The sequence below is a fragment of the Thunnus maccoyii genome, chromosome 11 (assembly GCF_910596095.1).
Source record: "Thunnus maccoyii chromosome 11, fThuMac1.1, whole genome shotgun sequence".
Taxonomy (NCBI): Eukaryota; Metazoa; Chordata; class Actinopteri; order Scombriformes; family Scombridae; genus Thunnus; species Thunnus maccoyii.
The window spans coordinates 10,714,366-10,728,791 of NC_056543.1; the positions used below are offsets into that span (position 1 = coordinate 10,714,366).

The 14,426-nt window shown below is 40.0% G+C and overlaps 1 protein-coding gene across 1 annotated transcript in view; it reads right to left on the reverse strand.

Moving 5' to 3' along the window:
• Window positions 1-14,426, reverse strand: part of wnt10a (wingless-type MMTV integration site family, member 10a) — a 28,276-nt gene that overhangs the window by 13,507 nt on the left and 343 nt on the right. Inside the window, exons 2-4 of the mRNA XM_042425423.1 lie at window positions 12,078-12,146; window positions 10,050-10,315; window positions 3,536-3,909 (exon numbers count right to left, since the gene is read on the reverse strand). Of these exons, the coding sequence (XP_042281357.1) occupies window positions 3,536-3,909; window positions 10,050-10,315; window positions 12,078-12,139 (702 nt within the window). The 5' untranslated portion in view covers window positions 12,140-12,146. The remainder of the gene's footprint in view (window positions 1-3,535; window positions 3,910-10,049; window positions 10,316-12,077; window positions 12,147-14,426) is intronic.

Consider the following 14,426-nt stretch of genomic DNA (forward strand, 5'->3'; position numbering starts at 1 on the left):
AAGTTAAACCAATCAGATTTCGCCACGGTCTCCGTCAGCCAATCGTGTCTTAGCTGTCAAACTTTAAAACTGTTCTCTTCTCTGTTGCTGTCAGCTGTCATTTCAGTATGAATCGTTGTGACCCTCCTCCACCCCCGTTCACCTCCAGTTTCATCACTTCAGCGCCCAGGTCTGAGCTCATCAGAAGCCCGCTCGGCTTCTCATCATCCAGATCTCAGCGTTCACTTTATCAATCACCACCACAAGTGTCTAGACTCCACTTGGGGGATATCCTACACTACTCACAGCTTCATTACCCCCGTTATAGAAAAAAATATATATACAATGATGTCATGATGGGGTCTAATCGCCAAAGACTTTTTCACACTTCTCATTATTATTGTGCATATGTCAATAAAATAATTGTTCACTCTAATGCAGTCTCTCCTGATTGCAATAAGGTTTACAGCAATTATCAGCAACGTCAAGTTTCTCTCTTTTTATAACCCATTAATATCATATTTTGACATTATTACGCATTAAAATCCACACTTACTCACATGAAGAAGGATTTCAGTGTCTTATTAAATGGCATAATAATAGGGGACACTTCTGCCAAAAAACAGACTGACAAGAAAGACAAAACAAGATCAAACTCGGGATGTTTTGGATGTGGTATAGTGTATATATAGGTCTCCCTGCCACCAGCTCCTAGGCCTTAAATATTAGGAAGCATGTGGCCTCAAGGCACAGTAGACAGCAAAAAGACAACATACTGTGACAGAGTTTTATACCATTACTTAATACATCCAAACAAAAGGAGAAGGATTCAAAAGACAAATTATTCTTTCCTTGGCTCATGAACTCATTACTCCTCATGTCAAATCAGCCACCACCCAAAGTTTACTCCCAAGTCCACAGCACTGATTGGAATACATCTCACCAGTTGTATGTCCGTGGCTATTTGTACCATCACCTCTACTGCTGGGAGGTCAGCTGTTGTTCAGTTCGCCTGACGCGCTCCACATTTGTGTTTTGTCTGCATAATCAAGGAAACCAGAAGTAAACTGATGGAAAGATACAGGCCCAAATTACTCAGGAGGAAACGGGGAACAATGAGCAATTTACGGTCGCTTCTTGTCTCTGTTCCACCACAGTGCTGGAGATCATCAAGGCTTATCACTGTCATTTACATCTTTCTCTCTCATTGCCCAAGGCAGAAAACACTGTAGGAACAAGTTTGCCAAAAGAAGTTAGAAAACAAAACAAGAGAGTCATTTATTACAGCTGTTTCATTGTTTGTTGTTGACATACCCTTTAGAGTTTCTAAAACCCTTATATTTGCCCCGGAGGGATTGTTTTTAACCTTTGTATGCTGCAAAAATACCTAAAAAGTAACAAGCGTGACATAAAATAGGTGTCTGATTGCTATGTAATGATAACTGCAAGAGAGAGAAAAAAAGTGTTTTTAAACAAGAAACAGGGAAAATATACTTCTTAGCTGCAAAATTACTAACAACTATGGCTGAGTACTGTCACCTTCCTTTAACATCCTGACTGATCTGACACAAACTGACAGAACACAGTGAGCACAAAACCACTGTCATAACAGAACAAAATTTGTCTAAACTGCTAACTTCCTTCATCTATCAAACAGAGACTGACTGTGATCTGTGAAAAAAAAAAAAGAGTCCTCTGAAAGTTGGAGAAATTATATGAATTTCCTTAAATAAACAGGAAGCGTGATGCAGCTGGTTAAAACAGTGCTAATTCAAAATATACAGTTTCAGTGAATGGTTTTCAAATATAACTCAAACATTCTAACAGTGTAAGTAATATACTGTGAGTCAGAGTTTGAAAGCAGGGAAAAATTACTCCCTCCAGACATGCAAGGTAATCCCCAATGCTGTGTATTTAGGCAACCCTAATACATAAAAGAAAAATCGTATCGGAAATTCCCACTGTGGTCACCTTAACCACACATAGTTCTCTTGGGTTTACACTGGGAGAGGGTAAAAGGTAAAAGCTCCCTCTGAACTGTTCGGTAGATGACACTGAGCATACGCAACGCTTGATTGGACACCAAGCTCATAATGATATGAAACAAGTTTTAGCCACATCACAACCTGTCTCTCCTTCATTAGTAATGTTTTCCAAGCAATTCCCCTTTTGGAAAATCCACCTCTTCTGCACTGTAGCGCTGCGAAAGTGTTGAGCTCAAACCTCTACAGCAGTTATTGTATGTTTGTACAGAATAAAACCGTAGATGTGATAAGATATGCGGAACACATTTTATCAGAATTGTAGCAATAAATGTGTTATGATAAAGGTCACATTTTCATTCAAAGTATTTTTGAAAAAACAGATTCCCTGTTATTGTTTTGCAGATAGACTGCAGATGTAGAGTAAACATGGAGCTTAGGCAAGTACACTTATAAACACACACACACACACACACACACACATATACAGACAATCAGTCCCTAGTCTCTCATCTATCTAGATACAAATATACACAAACTGTCTATGCCAGCAGAAATAAACTGCAGTGTAATGATGACAGGCCACTGTTGACCCAGCCAATAAAATGAGAGTGTATTGTTCACTGTAATGTTATTATTGGCCCCGTAGCACTCTACCCACCCACTCTCCACCTGCTTTACTGTGTAATATGTTTTTTCTGTGTAAATTATATTAAAGATAATGTAACATTTACTTTGATAGCAGAGATACTGTAGATAATGTATCTAACTGTGCTTTGCTTCCTTCATAGGTTTGCAGATACATAGAGGCTCATAGTCAGTGCGTTTTAACTCATCAATTTCAAATGTGAACAGTAGCTACACTTGTTGATATGTGGAAACAAACTGCCTTCTCACACTAAATTATTTTTAATTTAAAGGCCTGATCCAGTGATGTATGTTGTACTTCCATAAACTTAGGAGAGACTGATTAAAAGAAGAATGGTCAAAACTGAGGCAAAAGATATTCTTTTTGTCCCTAGTGTGCTGCAGAATATATGATCCTACATTTCCAATAATGCAGGTGGAGAGTGTTTTTCATTAAGAAACTCCCTGACTAGTAAATGTCCATGTCTGAAACTCCATGCGCTCAGTTTGTAATACAGGCTTTCTGCTAAAAAGTTGTTATATCCAAGCCCAAACTGAGATAACCCTGGTGAGATTATCGGGATTACTTTTTTCAAACTTTGGAAAGCTCCATCCTGTCGTAAAAATAATTGTTTTTACAGGCTGAGTAGAAGTGCTTGTGACAAGTCAACTAAACTTGATGTGTAAAATGGCCCTTTTAAGTTGTAGGAAAAGTCCCAAATTGCTGAAGTAATTCAATTAAAAGTGCGTCAAAGCTGTTAGACACTGGGGCAGAGTAAAAAATCTATTTGAATTTGTCTGACATGAATGGGTAAATCTAATCAAAATCTTCCTCTCAGAGAAAATGCTGCAAGGTTGCTGTTGCAAGAGGAAAATACAAATATAACAAGTGACACAAACTTGGGGAAACAAAACACACACACATACATCCTCTCACTTCCACTCACCTGTCTGCCAACTCTGTTATTATGCAGCCTCATACGGGCATGGATGTCCTTGTAGGTCTCGCGGGCATCCAGGAAGTCCCGAGAGAACTTCTCTCCGAATTCCACATCGGGGCTGCAGCCGCCCCACTCCCAGGAGTCTTGGGGTCCCGGCAGGTCAGCGGGGAAGTGCTCCATGACACCGTGTACCATGCCCTTCCCCCGGTGGATGGCCTCCAGTTGCAAGCGGTGCAGTTTGATGCGAAAGGCCTCCTCGTCACCGCGGCGCTTCTCGTCACAGCCGCACGCCTTCAGTTTGCCCATAGAGCAGGCGTTGGCCACTGCGTGCACCACGCCTGCTGCTGCAATGGCATATGCAAAGGCACTCTCTCTAAAACCTGTTGAGATGAGAGTGGAGGAAGAGGAGCTGTTTCATATAAATAGAATAATGATGTTGCTATATAGCCTTGTGTGGATGTAAGAAGCATCACAATCAGGAAACAAGAGTTTGGCAAAGAAAACACTTGAGTGTCATAGTTTCATAGCTTAGTCCGAGACATGCTTTCAGTTAAAATGGCCGTTGCCAAGAGGAAGATGGGATTGACACTCTCTGAACACCATACTTCACTGCTATGTCCAAAATGACATAAGTATCACATAAAAACCTTATGAAAGCTGACATGAGGACTGTGTCAGTGTTCAGGAATTTGCCATGTTGCTTTTAAGAAGCATCTGTAGAGGCATTACGAGTGTTATAACATGGAGTTTGTGTTGAATGTTAACCAATGACCTGCAGGCAGAACATACCACTGTGCATGTGTCATGAACCTTTCAGGTGAAATGAGAGGATTACCAGGTAGATGGAAGATGGAGGATGACATTTGCTAGATAGCAATCCATATTCAGATTGCTATGAAAAAGGTGTTGTCGACAAGTGTTGTTAGTTGTGGTAAATTTTTACCCCAAATAGCATCAGAAATAGAAAAAAAAAAAACATTTCCCTGGTTAAATTTCTGCTGTAAAACTGCTGGATTCAACTTTAACATGTAAAGTGATTTTCCTAACCCTAAAACTCAGTTTAACAACAGCCAAATGAGCAAAGCAATGACATCTTTTAAAATCTCTGTTAGCGAAGTGTGCCATAACGCTTAGTAAATATGCACTTTAATGCTGACTTTGCATGCTTTGTTTCATACAAGACAAGCATTGGTGCACTGTAGTAAAAAGAGCTTACTCTATTTTGATAAGGATACACATAAGAGTTTATTCACACATTTATATATACACACATGCCAAGGCTCATAAAACCGGGGGAAAACATCTGGGACAATAGCAATTAAATGTTCCAAACACTTGCGTACTTTGCCTCTGTGGACCAGCTGAACATGAACAGACCTCCACCACTCCCATTAGGGGACACACACAGAGGACTCACACGCTCTTACTGAACAGGGCTGTGTCTCCTTCTGTCCGTCCTACTGCTTATGTGTAAGATATGTGGCTGTATAACTTGCTGACCAGCTGCTTACATATGCTATCTATGTAATGAGTAGAATGGTAGCTAGATAGCGCTGGCATTTGTGCTGCAGCACTCTACTAAATAAGCCCTACTGGGCCTTTGAACCACATTGGATGCATTTCTGGCTCTTTATGCTCCCCGCCATGAAACTCTCTCATTGCTTTCCTCCACAAGTAACCCATATACCTTCTTTAAAGTTTTCAGCACTTTCCAAGATCTTTCTTCCAGCTTGTAACTATTACCTTTGCTATTCTTGGGTGAATGGCTTGGTCACTGACTTACTGTTCTGGCTGACTGAGTAGCAACAGATGGCTGAAGTTTGATACTTTTATCTGTTTTTGTCATATCATATCTTGCGCTGATGGTTAAGGATCAAAGTGTGTGTGTTATTGTATGTGCATGTGTTTAGCTTAGAGAGGTTGATTATGCCGTACCGCCGCTTACGCCTTGTAATCTCTTTAACTTGGCTCAGACAGACTAGCTGCATGTAGAGGAGGTAGTTAAATGACTACGTGCATGTAATCTCTCTATACAATGTGTGACTGCTTTTGCCTTTACAGCTAAACACATCCCTTTCTCCTCGACAGCAAGACTAACTGGCATGTGGCACATGTAATCAGTGCGAACGCTACCACAACTGATCTGTAATTCAGCCGACTAATGTTACACCACTCTCCTCTTATACACACATACACCGGCAATATGAACACACATACATATCCATCCTATCTATGTTGATATAGTTCTGTGACTAAAAAAAAAATCCATGTCCAATTGTGGAATCCGTGAAGGATGAAGTGCGACAGCAGCGCTTGCACTTGTATCCTCTACAGTTTCCCTCAGTGTTTGTTGTTAGATCTCAGCTTACTGCCTGTAAGCATGGTACCCTCAGGTTCTTTAAGCCCCACTGGCAGTCATTTACTGGTGTAGAAAACAGTGAAGATTATAATGGAAACTTGTGAAGAAAACATGAAAAGAAACCACGCAGGAGTTTATAGCACAGTGCTTGAGGGGGGAAATGATTCAGGCTGCTTGTTGGAGTCAAATAAAAAGCTAGGAAACTAGAACTGCCCCTTTTAGCACTGTTTGGTTTCCTTATTTATATTTTGACATAAATATAATACTATTTGATACTTTTTTTTAAAACATGATCTACATTTTGACACACTTGCTGTCATGTTGGAATACTTTGATTTTTATGTACTTAAAAAAAGGTAGAAAAAAGCAGAAACAGCACAAGTAAAACTACACCTGCATACTTATTCAAATACAAAATTTGTGTTTAGTCTTGACATCTGATGGCTAAAAAAAACAGTTATGAGTCAAACACTCCTGCCTGAGTCAGAACATGTAGATTAAGCAGAACCTAAAGATAACTGTCAGAATATGGTCACTTTCTGAATCATCGCTGCATTACTCTTCTGTAGATTTTAATAATGCAAGCTCTATTAGTCAAGCACAAAACTAACTGAACTCACTCAAACAATTTTCCCATTTGAATTCCAATAAATAAAATGGTTTCTGTCTAGAAATGGTGTCTTTTCTTGTCTGAAGAATTTCTTAAACTGTGTATTCATAATCTGAGATGAAGGTGTTCACTGACGGTGTTATACTGTACACTGATATTAATGTCTTGGATTTAAAAAATGCAGTGAGCCGACCGCATGCAGATGGACTTTCAGTCAGCAAGGAAGCTTGTAGGCTACATACAATATGAACAAGCCAGCAACATTACCCACAACCTCTCTAGACGCACACTAACTGCCCTTCAACCCACATTAACAGATTTTTTGGTGAGCTGGGGGCAGTGGAAGCACGTTGTGAACACAACATTGACACATCATCACCATATAAAGTTTATATGGCGAACATGTTTGCAAAGAGTTGCTTATTTACACATCCAGCTGACATGAAGTGAACACTAGCATTCGTTTGAAGTTGTGTTTCTGGCCACCTGTCGAATGTCCAATATTCACTCTTCTTTTAAGTCTTATTTGGTCTTCACCTTTTTAGCTGCTAAATGTTCCACTCTGCTCACCAGCTAGTCCCTAATTTTGCCTGTCTGCCATTCGGTGGTGGGCTGATAGTGTACGGTTGGTTTTTCCGCTGAAAATAGCTGCCTGCTGCGTCTGGAAACAAGGCTGATGAGAGTGAACCAGAACAGTAGAGTCGCAGACTGTGAAACCAAAACAAAGAGTTAAACGACGCCGAGAGACTTCATAGAGTTGAGGTGAACTGCAGAGTTGGTGATAATTGTCTGTGGGTTCGTCACTATGAGGGACTCCTCTCCTGTTAATATAAAAATACTGATTATAGCAGCTTTAATGTTCAGTGTAAAGTTGTAAATTTGGTTTTATACCCGTCAAAAAGATGCATACATACAAACTCTTGAAACTGCATGACTATATACATATACAGTTTGACTCACTAACTCACACTGTGTACCCCCCTCCTCCCCCTTACCACCTTGACCCACACAAGGTAGGGGAAGCGAGAGAGGGATGGCACTTAGGCACAGCCTCAAACATAGAAAGCCTGTTTTAGCTCTTGCCCTGCTCTGAGCCAGGCTCTGCAACGCAGGCCCCCGGAAGACTGGGAACAAATCAATCTAACAAATAATTCACCGGCTGCGGCACGCCCGGCTGAACTGATGGCAGAGGAAGTGGCAAAATGAATTAAAGATTCAAAGGAAACTGTCACTTTGTGTTACAGAAACCGACTAAACAGGTTTATGCTTTTGCCACCGAGAGTTGGGAAAGTGCTGAGAGCAAATTCACAAGCGCTCGCACTGGCAAGGGAAGTAAAAGCATTAGGAGCAGCTCAGCAAGGGAGGACGAGGGAGATAGAGACACAGACAGTGACAGAAAGAGAGAGATTCTCCTATTCCTGTCTATCCATGTAATGTCTTGCCTGATGTCCTCTTTAGCCTAGTTTTTAATGCAAGCTAAACGGGGATGAACATGGGCCCATAAAAGTTATCAGAATCCATCAGCAGAGAGATACGTGGCAGAGGATCCAAGCAGCATCTGATGTAGTAAAATGAGACATCCAAACAAACAGTGAGGTGAAGAGCACCTGATATTCAACTTAAAAAAAAACTTTGTAAAGCATCCAATAGAAGATTTGAAAAAGCTCTGCGAGAATATGTGAACAGGTAAGGATTAAAAAAGTGTTTTATTGGAATGGATTTACACTATGACGCAAAATGGTGTAAATGTTGCTTCACATGTTTTTAAAAACTCAGATAAACTTGTTGCAATAGTTACTGAGTTAAAAAGCAAAAATACCAGTTTGGTCTGAAACTGCGTCATTTATTTTTCTTCGGGCAGTTACACTAAAAACTTATCTCCACAATTCCACCTACAGTAATCTACATCTGAAAATCTGTCTCATTGAAAGTACTAACCCTTATGCAGTAGCTGCACGCAATAATGGCTGCAGCGTGTTAACTTGTATCAATTTTTAGCTTCTGTGGAGCGGAACGTATCAACATGTAACAGATGAATCATCCGATTTAAAGAGGTTGTTTATGTCAGTGGTTTGGAGTTTCTGCACCCGAGGCAAACCAGGGATGCCAGACAACCAGCAACTGCCTCTACTAATAATGACAAACAGCCTTTCAATGAGTCAGTGAGGAGTGAAAGTACGACCAGAGGTGTGTAAGCATATACGGCAGTTAAGAGGTATTTTTGTTTGTTAGTTTGTTTGTTTGTTGTTCTTTGACAGGATATTAAGTCCTCGATGAAGGTTACAAAGCTAAAGGTCCTTGACTAAGGAGAACATAAATTACAGCAACACCCCTCCAGGAAACTTTTGACACATTTAATCAGCTTTTCATGATGGGGAATTCCATCATGTCTTTGGCTCATTTTGAACATAAAGCTGCATATCAAGACGTATTTGAACCTATAACACTAAAAACTCAAAACTTGTCATAACAGATACAAGATTTTGTTGCAGACAATGACCAATAGAAGCAAATGCAATCTAATTCGAATTTACAATCATGTCAATGTAATACAAATTGCAAGAAGTGTCTTGAGAGCACTCCATCCCAAAATATTTCAGTATTTGATTGATTTCAGTAGGAATTAATTTGTAACAACATAACAATAAGAGTCTTCTTTGTCTGTCATTTCTAAAGTTTTGGATTAGATATTTGCATTGAGGCCTTTAAATAATTCACTTTTAAGCACTAGCTGCTTCCCTATTTGGTTAAACTGAACGCTGACTTAACTCAACACACAAACAACTAACCACACCGTGCACTGTTCATCTCAAGCTCAAGCTACTAAGAAATTGATGCCTTTTCCAGTCAATAACTTGGGATGAGTCCATCTGAAGGCGTCCCGACTCTAAAGATCCTCTTTCATCCTTTGTGGCTGACTTGCAAAGCTCTAAGCACTACAAAGCATAACAGAAAACTGATCTGCATGAGGTCTGGTAATCTTGAGGTGACTAACTGCTTTTGAAGTTACCTGCTCTTTTGTACCGGCTACTGAGAGAGATACTGTTAGGTGATTAGAAAGTAGATACCAGTCCGCTAGTCAATAGAGATAACCTGACCATTCGGAGGACTTCATTCATGTGAGATAACATTCAAAAAATGTATCAGTGGGAGAAAATGATCTCTTCTGATAATCTTTTGAATGTGGAGAATTATATTATACCAACACTTTTTTAGGACATGCATCTTTGTTGCGGCTAATCTATCCTGTAAGCCTATGCCTTTCAAGGTATTGTATCAAAGTGTGTTTGAGGATGAAACCACAGCCTGTTTGAAGACCAAACTTTTGAACTGTACACTTGTACTCCATTGTGTTTTTTCAATATGGTGTCTTGTAAGTTTTATCCAGTGGACAATGAATTTTTGAACCTTTAAAACATACATGTCGCTTCCCCCGTGCTGTACTGTATTTACATTTTTAATGGAAGAGATGCAACATGGCTACAAGGAAGATATGAATTCAAATGAAATTATTAAGTTGGCCACTTTTGTGTTGTGACCATAAAACTGACCTCTCTTGAAGACTATGCTGTCGTAGGGTATTTTGTTCCTAGTCTCAAGGCTGGAGCAGTTCCAGCGATGCCCTCTGAACTGGTGCTGGCACTCGTGGATGGCAATCTGGATTCCCTGGATTGCTGAAGCTGTCACATCTGGGTTACGCATGCACACCTCCAACTGGCGCCGCGTTAGCCCCGGCAGAGTCAAACACACGGTGTTGGCATTCAGGATCGGGTCGATGTTGGGGAGCTTCAGGCCCAAGATTTCATTGGAGTCTACCCTGCATGGAGCACACAGGTCAGGTTAAGAAAAAGCTACTACTCATAAATCTTTAGTCTCTATCCTGTTCAATGGAATTGTAGAACAGTTGCTCACTAAAGTCTCTTTTGGATCAGTAAAGTTTTTTCAATGGCCCTTGGGTGTCACACCAATGCTCAGTTCCTACAGTACCAAACAGATGCCCTGACTTGATGGTTCCCAGTGTAGTTGATTCCTTTAAAATCTCAATAATACACATACTGTGGCTTGTAAAACCACCTCCAGATACCAGTGTACTGAAGAGGAAACATACTTTCAAATCTATTATGCTAGAGTCGAATTCCTTGCATGCATAAACATACTTGGCCAATAAAGCTGATCCTGATTTGCAAGTTTTTTGTTTTGATTGATTCAGTTTATGATCATGCAAAGACCATTGTTTGGTTAGGCAACGAAAGAACAAAACAAACAAAACTACTGATTTCAATATACGTACCAAAACAAGTTGCATACTTGCACTGCACACGCTAGTTCTAGATTGTCACTTTGATGTTGACTTAATTGCGCAATATAATAATTACACAGTAGAACAGGTGAGTTGAAGTGGGGAATGAGGGAGCAGCTGCCACTTTGTTGGCATGAATCCAGTAGGTGTAGTAACAGTTTTAGATACACAGCATTGAAGAAAGCAACTTACCTGCCTCACAAATCACCTCAGGAAATCCGCTAACATGTAAATTCAGTGTTACTTTGACTTAAGGTGTGTCCCTGTACTTGACTGTCAGCTGCTTCTGTTGCTGATCAATCATGTGAACAACAGTAATTCAGCTGACAGCGGTCAAAGCTCTTTTCTTCTTCACAGAGAAACAGTTGCAGCGGTAACAAGGAAAACACAGGCTGTGCTGATGATGGCTTGAGAGCTGAAAGGTGCCCTGCTTTTCTTTTTTATTATCATTACAAGTAAAACACAGGTTGTGTGTTTTTAAGTGTTAGTATGACTGAGACATGCAACCGCACATGCAGTCAGGAGCATGTATGGCTTTGGGCACACACACACACATACATGCTCGAGCACACCTTGACACGCAGCAACACACATGCAGCTGCAGCAACTTTGCATACTACTTATTTCCTTATTTTGTCAACATGTGTATCTCCAGCACTTTATTCTGCAAGCCTCTATATCAAAGAACAGACTCGGAAATTCACAAACCACCTTGTGCTCTTGCTGAAAAAGCAGCCAGTAGCCTTGGGCATAAATCAAAATCGAAAATACAGCTTGTCGTGACAAAAAGTGTTGCTCATTTGTACTATAGTGCCCTACTTTCTAAGTGGTATTGCATTTTGTAAACTGTATGCCTAACTGTAATTCCAGTTTATCTTCTGTTGCTACCTGTTGTGTTTCCTGCTTTAAGGTAGACCTGTTTCAACAACTATCTTTCCAACTGGCAACCTTTTATTGATTGTAAATATTGTTTGGGAATGATGGGGTGCATGGGAAGCAGGTAGGCTAATGTTTCATTCTTCATTGTGTTTATTTTATAATTTTTTATGTTAGCTTCGTGCACAAACATCATCCTGAAAACTGTGGGTTAGGGTTAGGTTAGGGTTAATCTAGGCTATGATAAATGATAAATTAATTACTTGTTGAACACAGTTAGTCACACGTTGGTTCATTCATTGTGTAATTCTAAACAACAAAGATGTTCTTTAAGTGTATTAAACTGACACAGAGATTCACTTTTTTTTTTAACTTGAACTCAGACACCACTTATTCAACTCACCTTTTATCCAAGAGACAGATCACCACCAAGACGCATGTCATTCTGAGGATTGAGTGATCCATTTTGTGCCTTGCAGTAGAAAAAAAAGGAGGAAAAAAAAAGTTTTGAAAATAAAGAGACAAGAGTTTGATTCAAACAAAGTCCAATATTCCGCCTCAAAGTTTAAAGAGAGGACAAAAAAAAGAGGGAGGTCAGGTCAGGTCCAGCTAAAAGTTGGCGCTGGACTTGACAGATCCGACGACCCCGAGTCCAGATGTGCCAGCCAGCGGCGGGATACTCATTCAAGAAAAGTTTCATCAACCTCTCCACTCACTGAATGGAGGAGATTTGCTACAAGTTTGAGGAAATGTCAGTCTTTCTCACACACATCCGTACACATCCCGGTATCTCCGCCAAAGCATTTGCATTGATATAACATCCGAGAGAGAGGGCGGCTGTACCAAGATAGGCGCTCTAAATGAAGTCTGCTTGACTAGTGATGTTTCGGTGCGCACCGATAGTCCTCTAAACTACTGCACTTAGCGCTTTGCCAGCCCACTTTTTTTGCGTCACTCAGGGAGTAGGAGAGCGCCGAGGGAGGTCAAGTGCCTCGTTAAAGCAGGATAGAGATCCTTTTAGATAAGCAAACCAGAAACACTTAGCCTGCGCCCTCTGTGACGGAGAACATTTATATTCACTGGAGGAGCGATGCTGAGGATGAGGATGGTGATGATGAGGAGGACTGAGTAGTCTGTATTGCAATCGAGAAAATTACTTTTGCATTTGATTTCTTAGTGACAAGAGATTTGGTCACAATGGTGAAGGTAATTATGAAGCTCTTACTTCAGGAAGGAGCTAGACTCATTTTTGTTTTATAAGTAAAATTAGTGATTTGTGACGATGAAATGATGAAATGCCATTAAATTATCTTTGCTGTTGTTGTCCTCATATCAGACCATGCTTTCAAACCAAATACTGTACTTGTATGTGTGTTTGCATCTGTGTACACACACTCTTTGCATCCTGTAATGACAAAAACAAGTACAGTAACGACCAAATCATGTGTAAATCTTTAGTTACTTTATGCTTGAATGCTTCACTTCGCTCTTTATCTTCTATCTTCTTCTATCTCAGAGTAGATCTATTTTAGTAATTAAATTATCTGCAACCTACAGTGAGGCTTATTTTCCCTCTGGGTTAACTTGAGCTTTCCATTGATTTTGTGTTTCATTTCCATAAAGTTTGGACTTTAGATTCTAATATGGGTCTAGCCCCAGAAACGTTAAATCCTACACAGCAGCATCTTCACATTAGACTCTTCCTGCTCGGTAAACCCTTATTTGCTCAGACCCTAGAAAGCTACAGAAGACATTATACAACTGTTTTCACGCATTTAAGTGCTTACCATGACAAGTAAACTGATTTTCATGTGTAAAATTGATAGAGTTTCCCTTTAATACATTTGAAATAAAAAAAAGCATCTATTTAGAGACAATAAAATCCAAAGCGGAGGAGGGTTTGTCAAGCTTAAGACTGTCTTGTGCTTTGTAAGTAGAAAAAGTATCACGAAAAAATGAATGCTTGTTAAAATTGCCGGCTGAAGTTCCCATTGCTCTCCAACCTTGCCTGTGTGTCACAGCCTTTAATCTTTCGATTTAAATGACTATAAAGTATAACAAAAAGCTCCCTTGTTGATGAAGACCACATGATATCACTCATCTCGGTGCTTTATGAGTAGCCTAGAATAAAGATTCAGAAACCACAAATAAAAAGGTTTTCCCCCCACTAGTGGAGGGAAGCAAGCATACTGCCAGAATAGAGTCACCAGAGTAGTAAAACACTACACGAGTTTAGCATTCAGACGCAATTAAGTTGCCATACACAAATTTAGAAGATCAGGGGAACAATCCCACATCAAATTTTCTCTCAGAAGGATTTATCACAGCACCCTGATCTGGAAGATTTGGCAAGGACGGCGACTTTGTGCTTAATTAGTTCAAGGCATGTAAGGAAAGCAGGCTTGTTAGTAGACTTAGTGGTTTTGTGTCTTTGAGTTTGGTTCAACAAGCAGGATGTGTTGAATGCTGTCATCCCAATCTCTGTGTCTCTCTTGCTCTCATCACGAATGATAATAACATTACTTTATAAATCACAGCTCTTTTTAATGTGACTCATACGTTACTCCCCTCTCTCTTCTTGGAGAATCAAAAACAGCAGCAGAGTAGATCTCTGTTGTGACACTAATGTGACCCAGTGAAACACTCCTATAAACCAAATCATGAAAAGGTGTTGAAAGTGGGTTTTTTTCCCCCTCGTTACTGTAAGAAAGGCAGAAAAATGGGTCAAAAGTAAAAGTTAAGTCATGGTTAG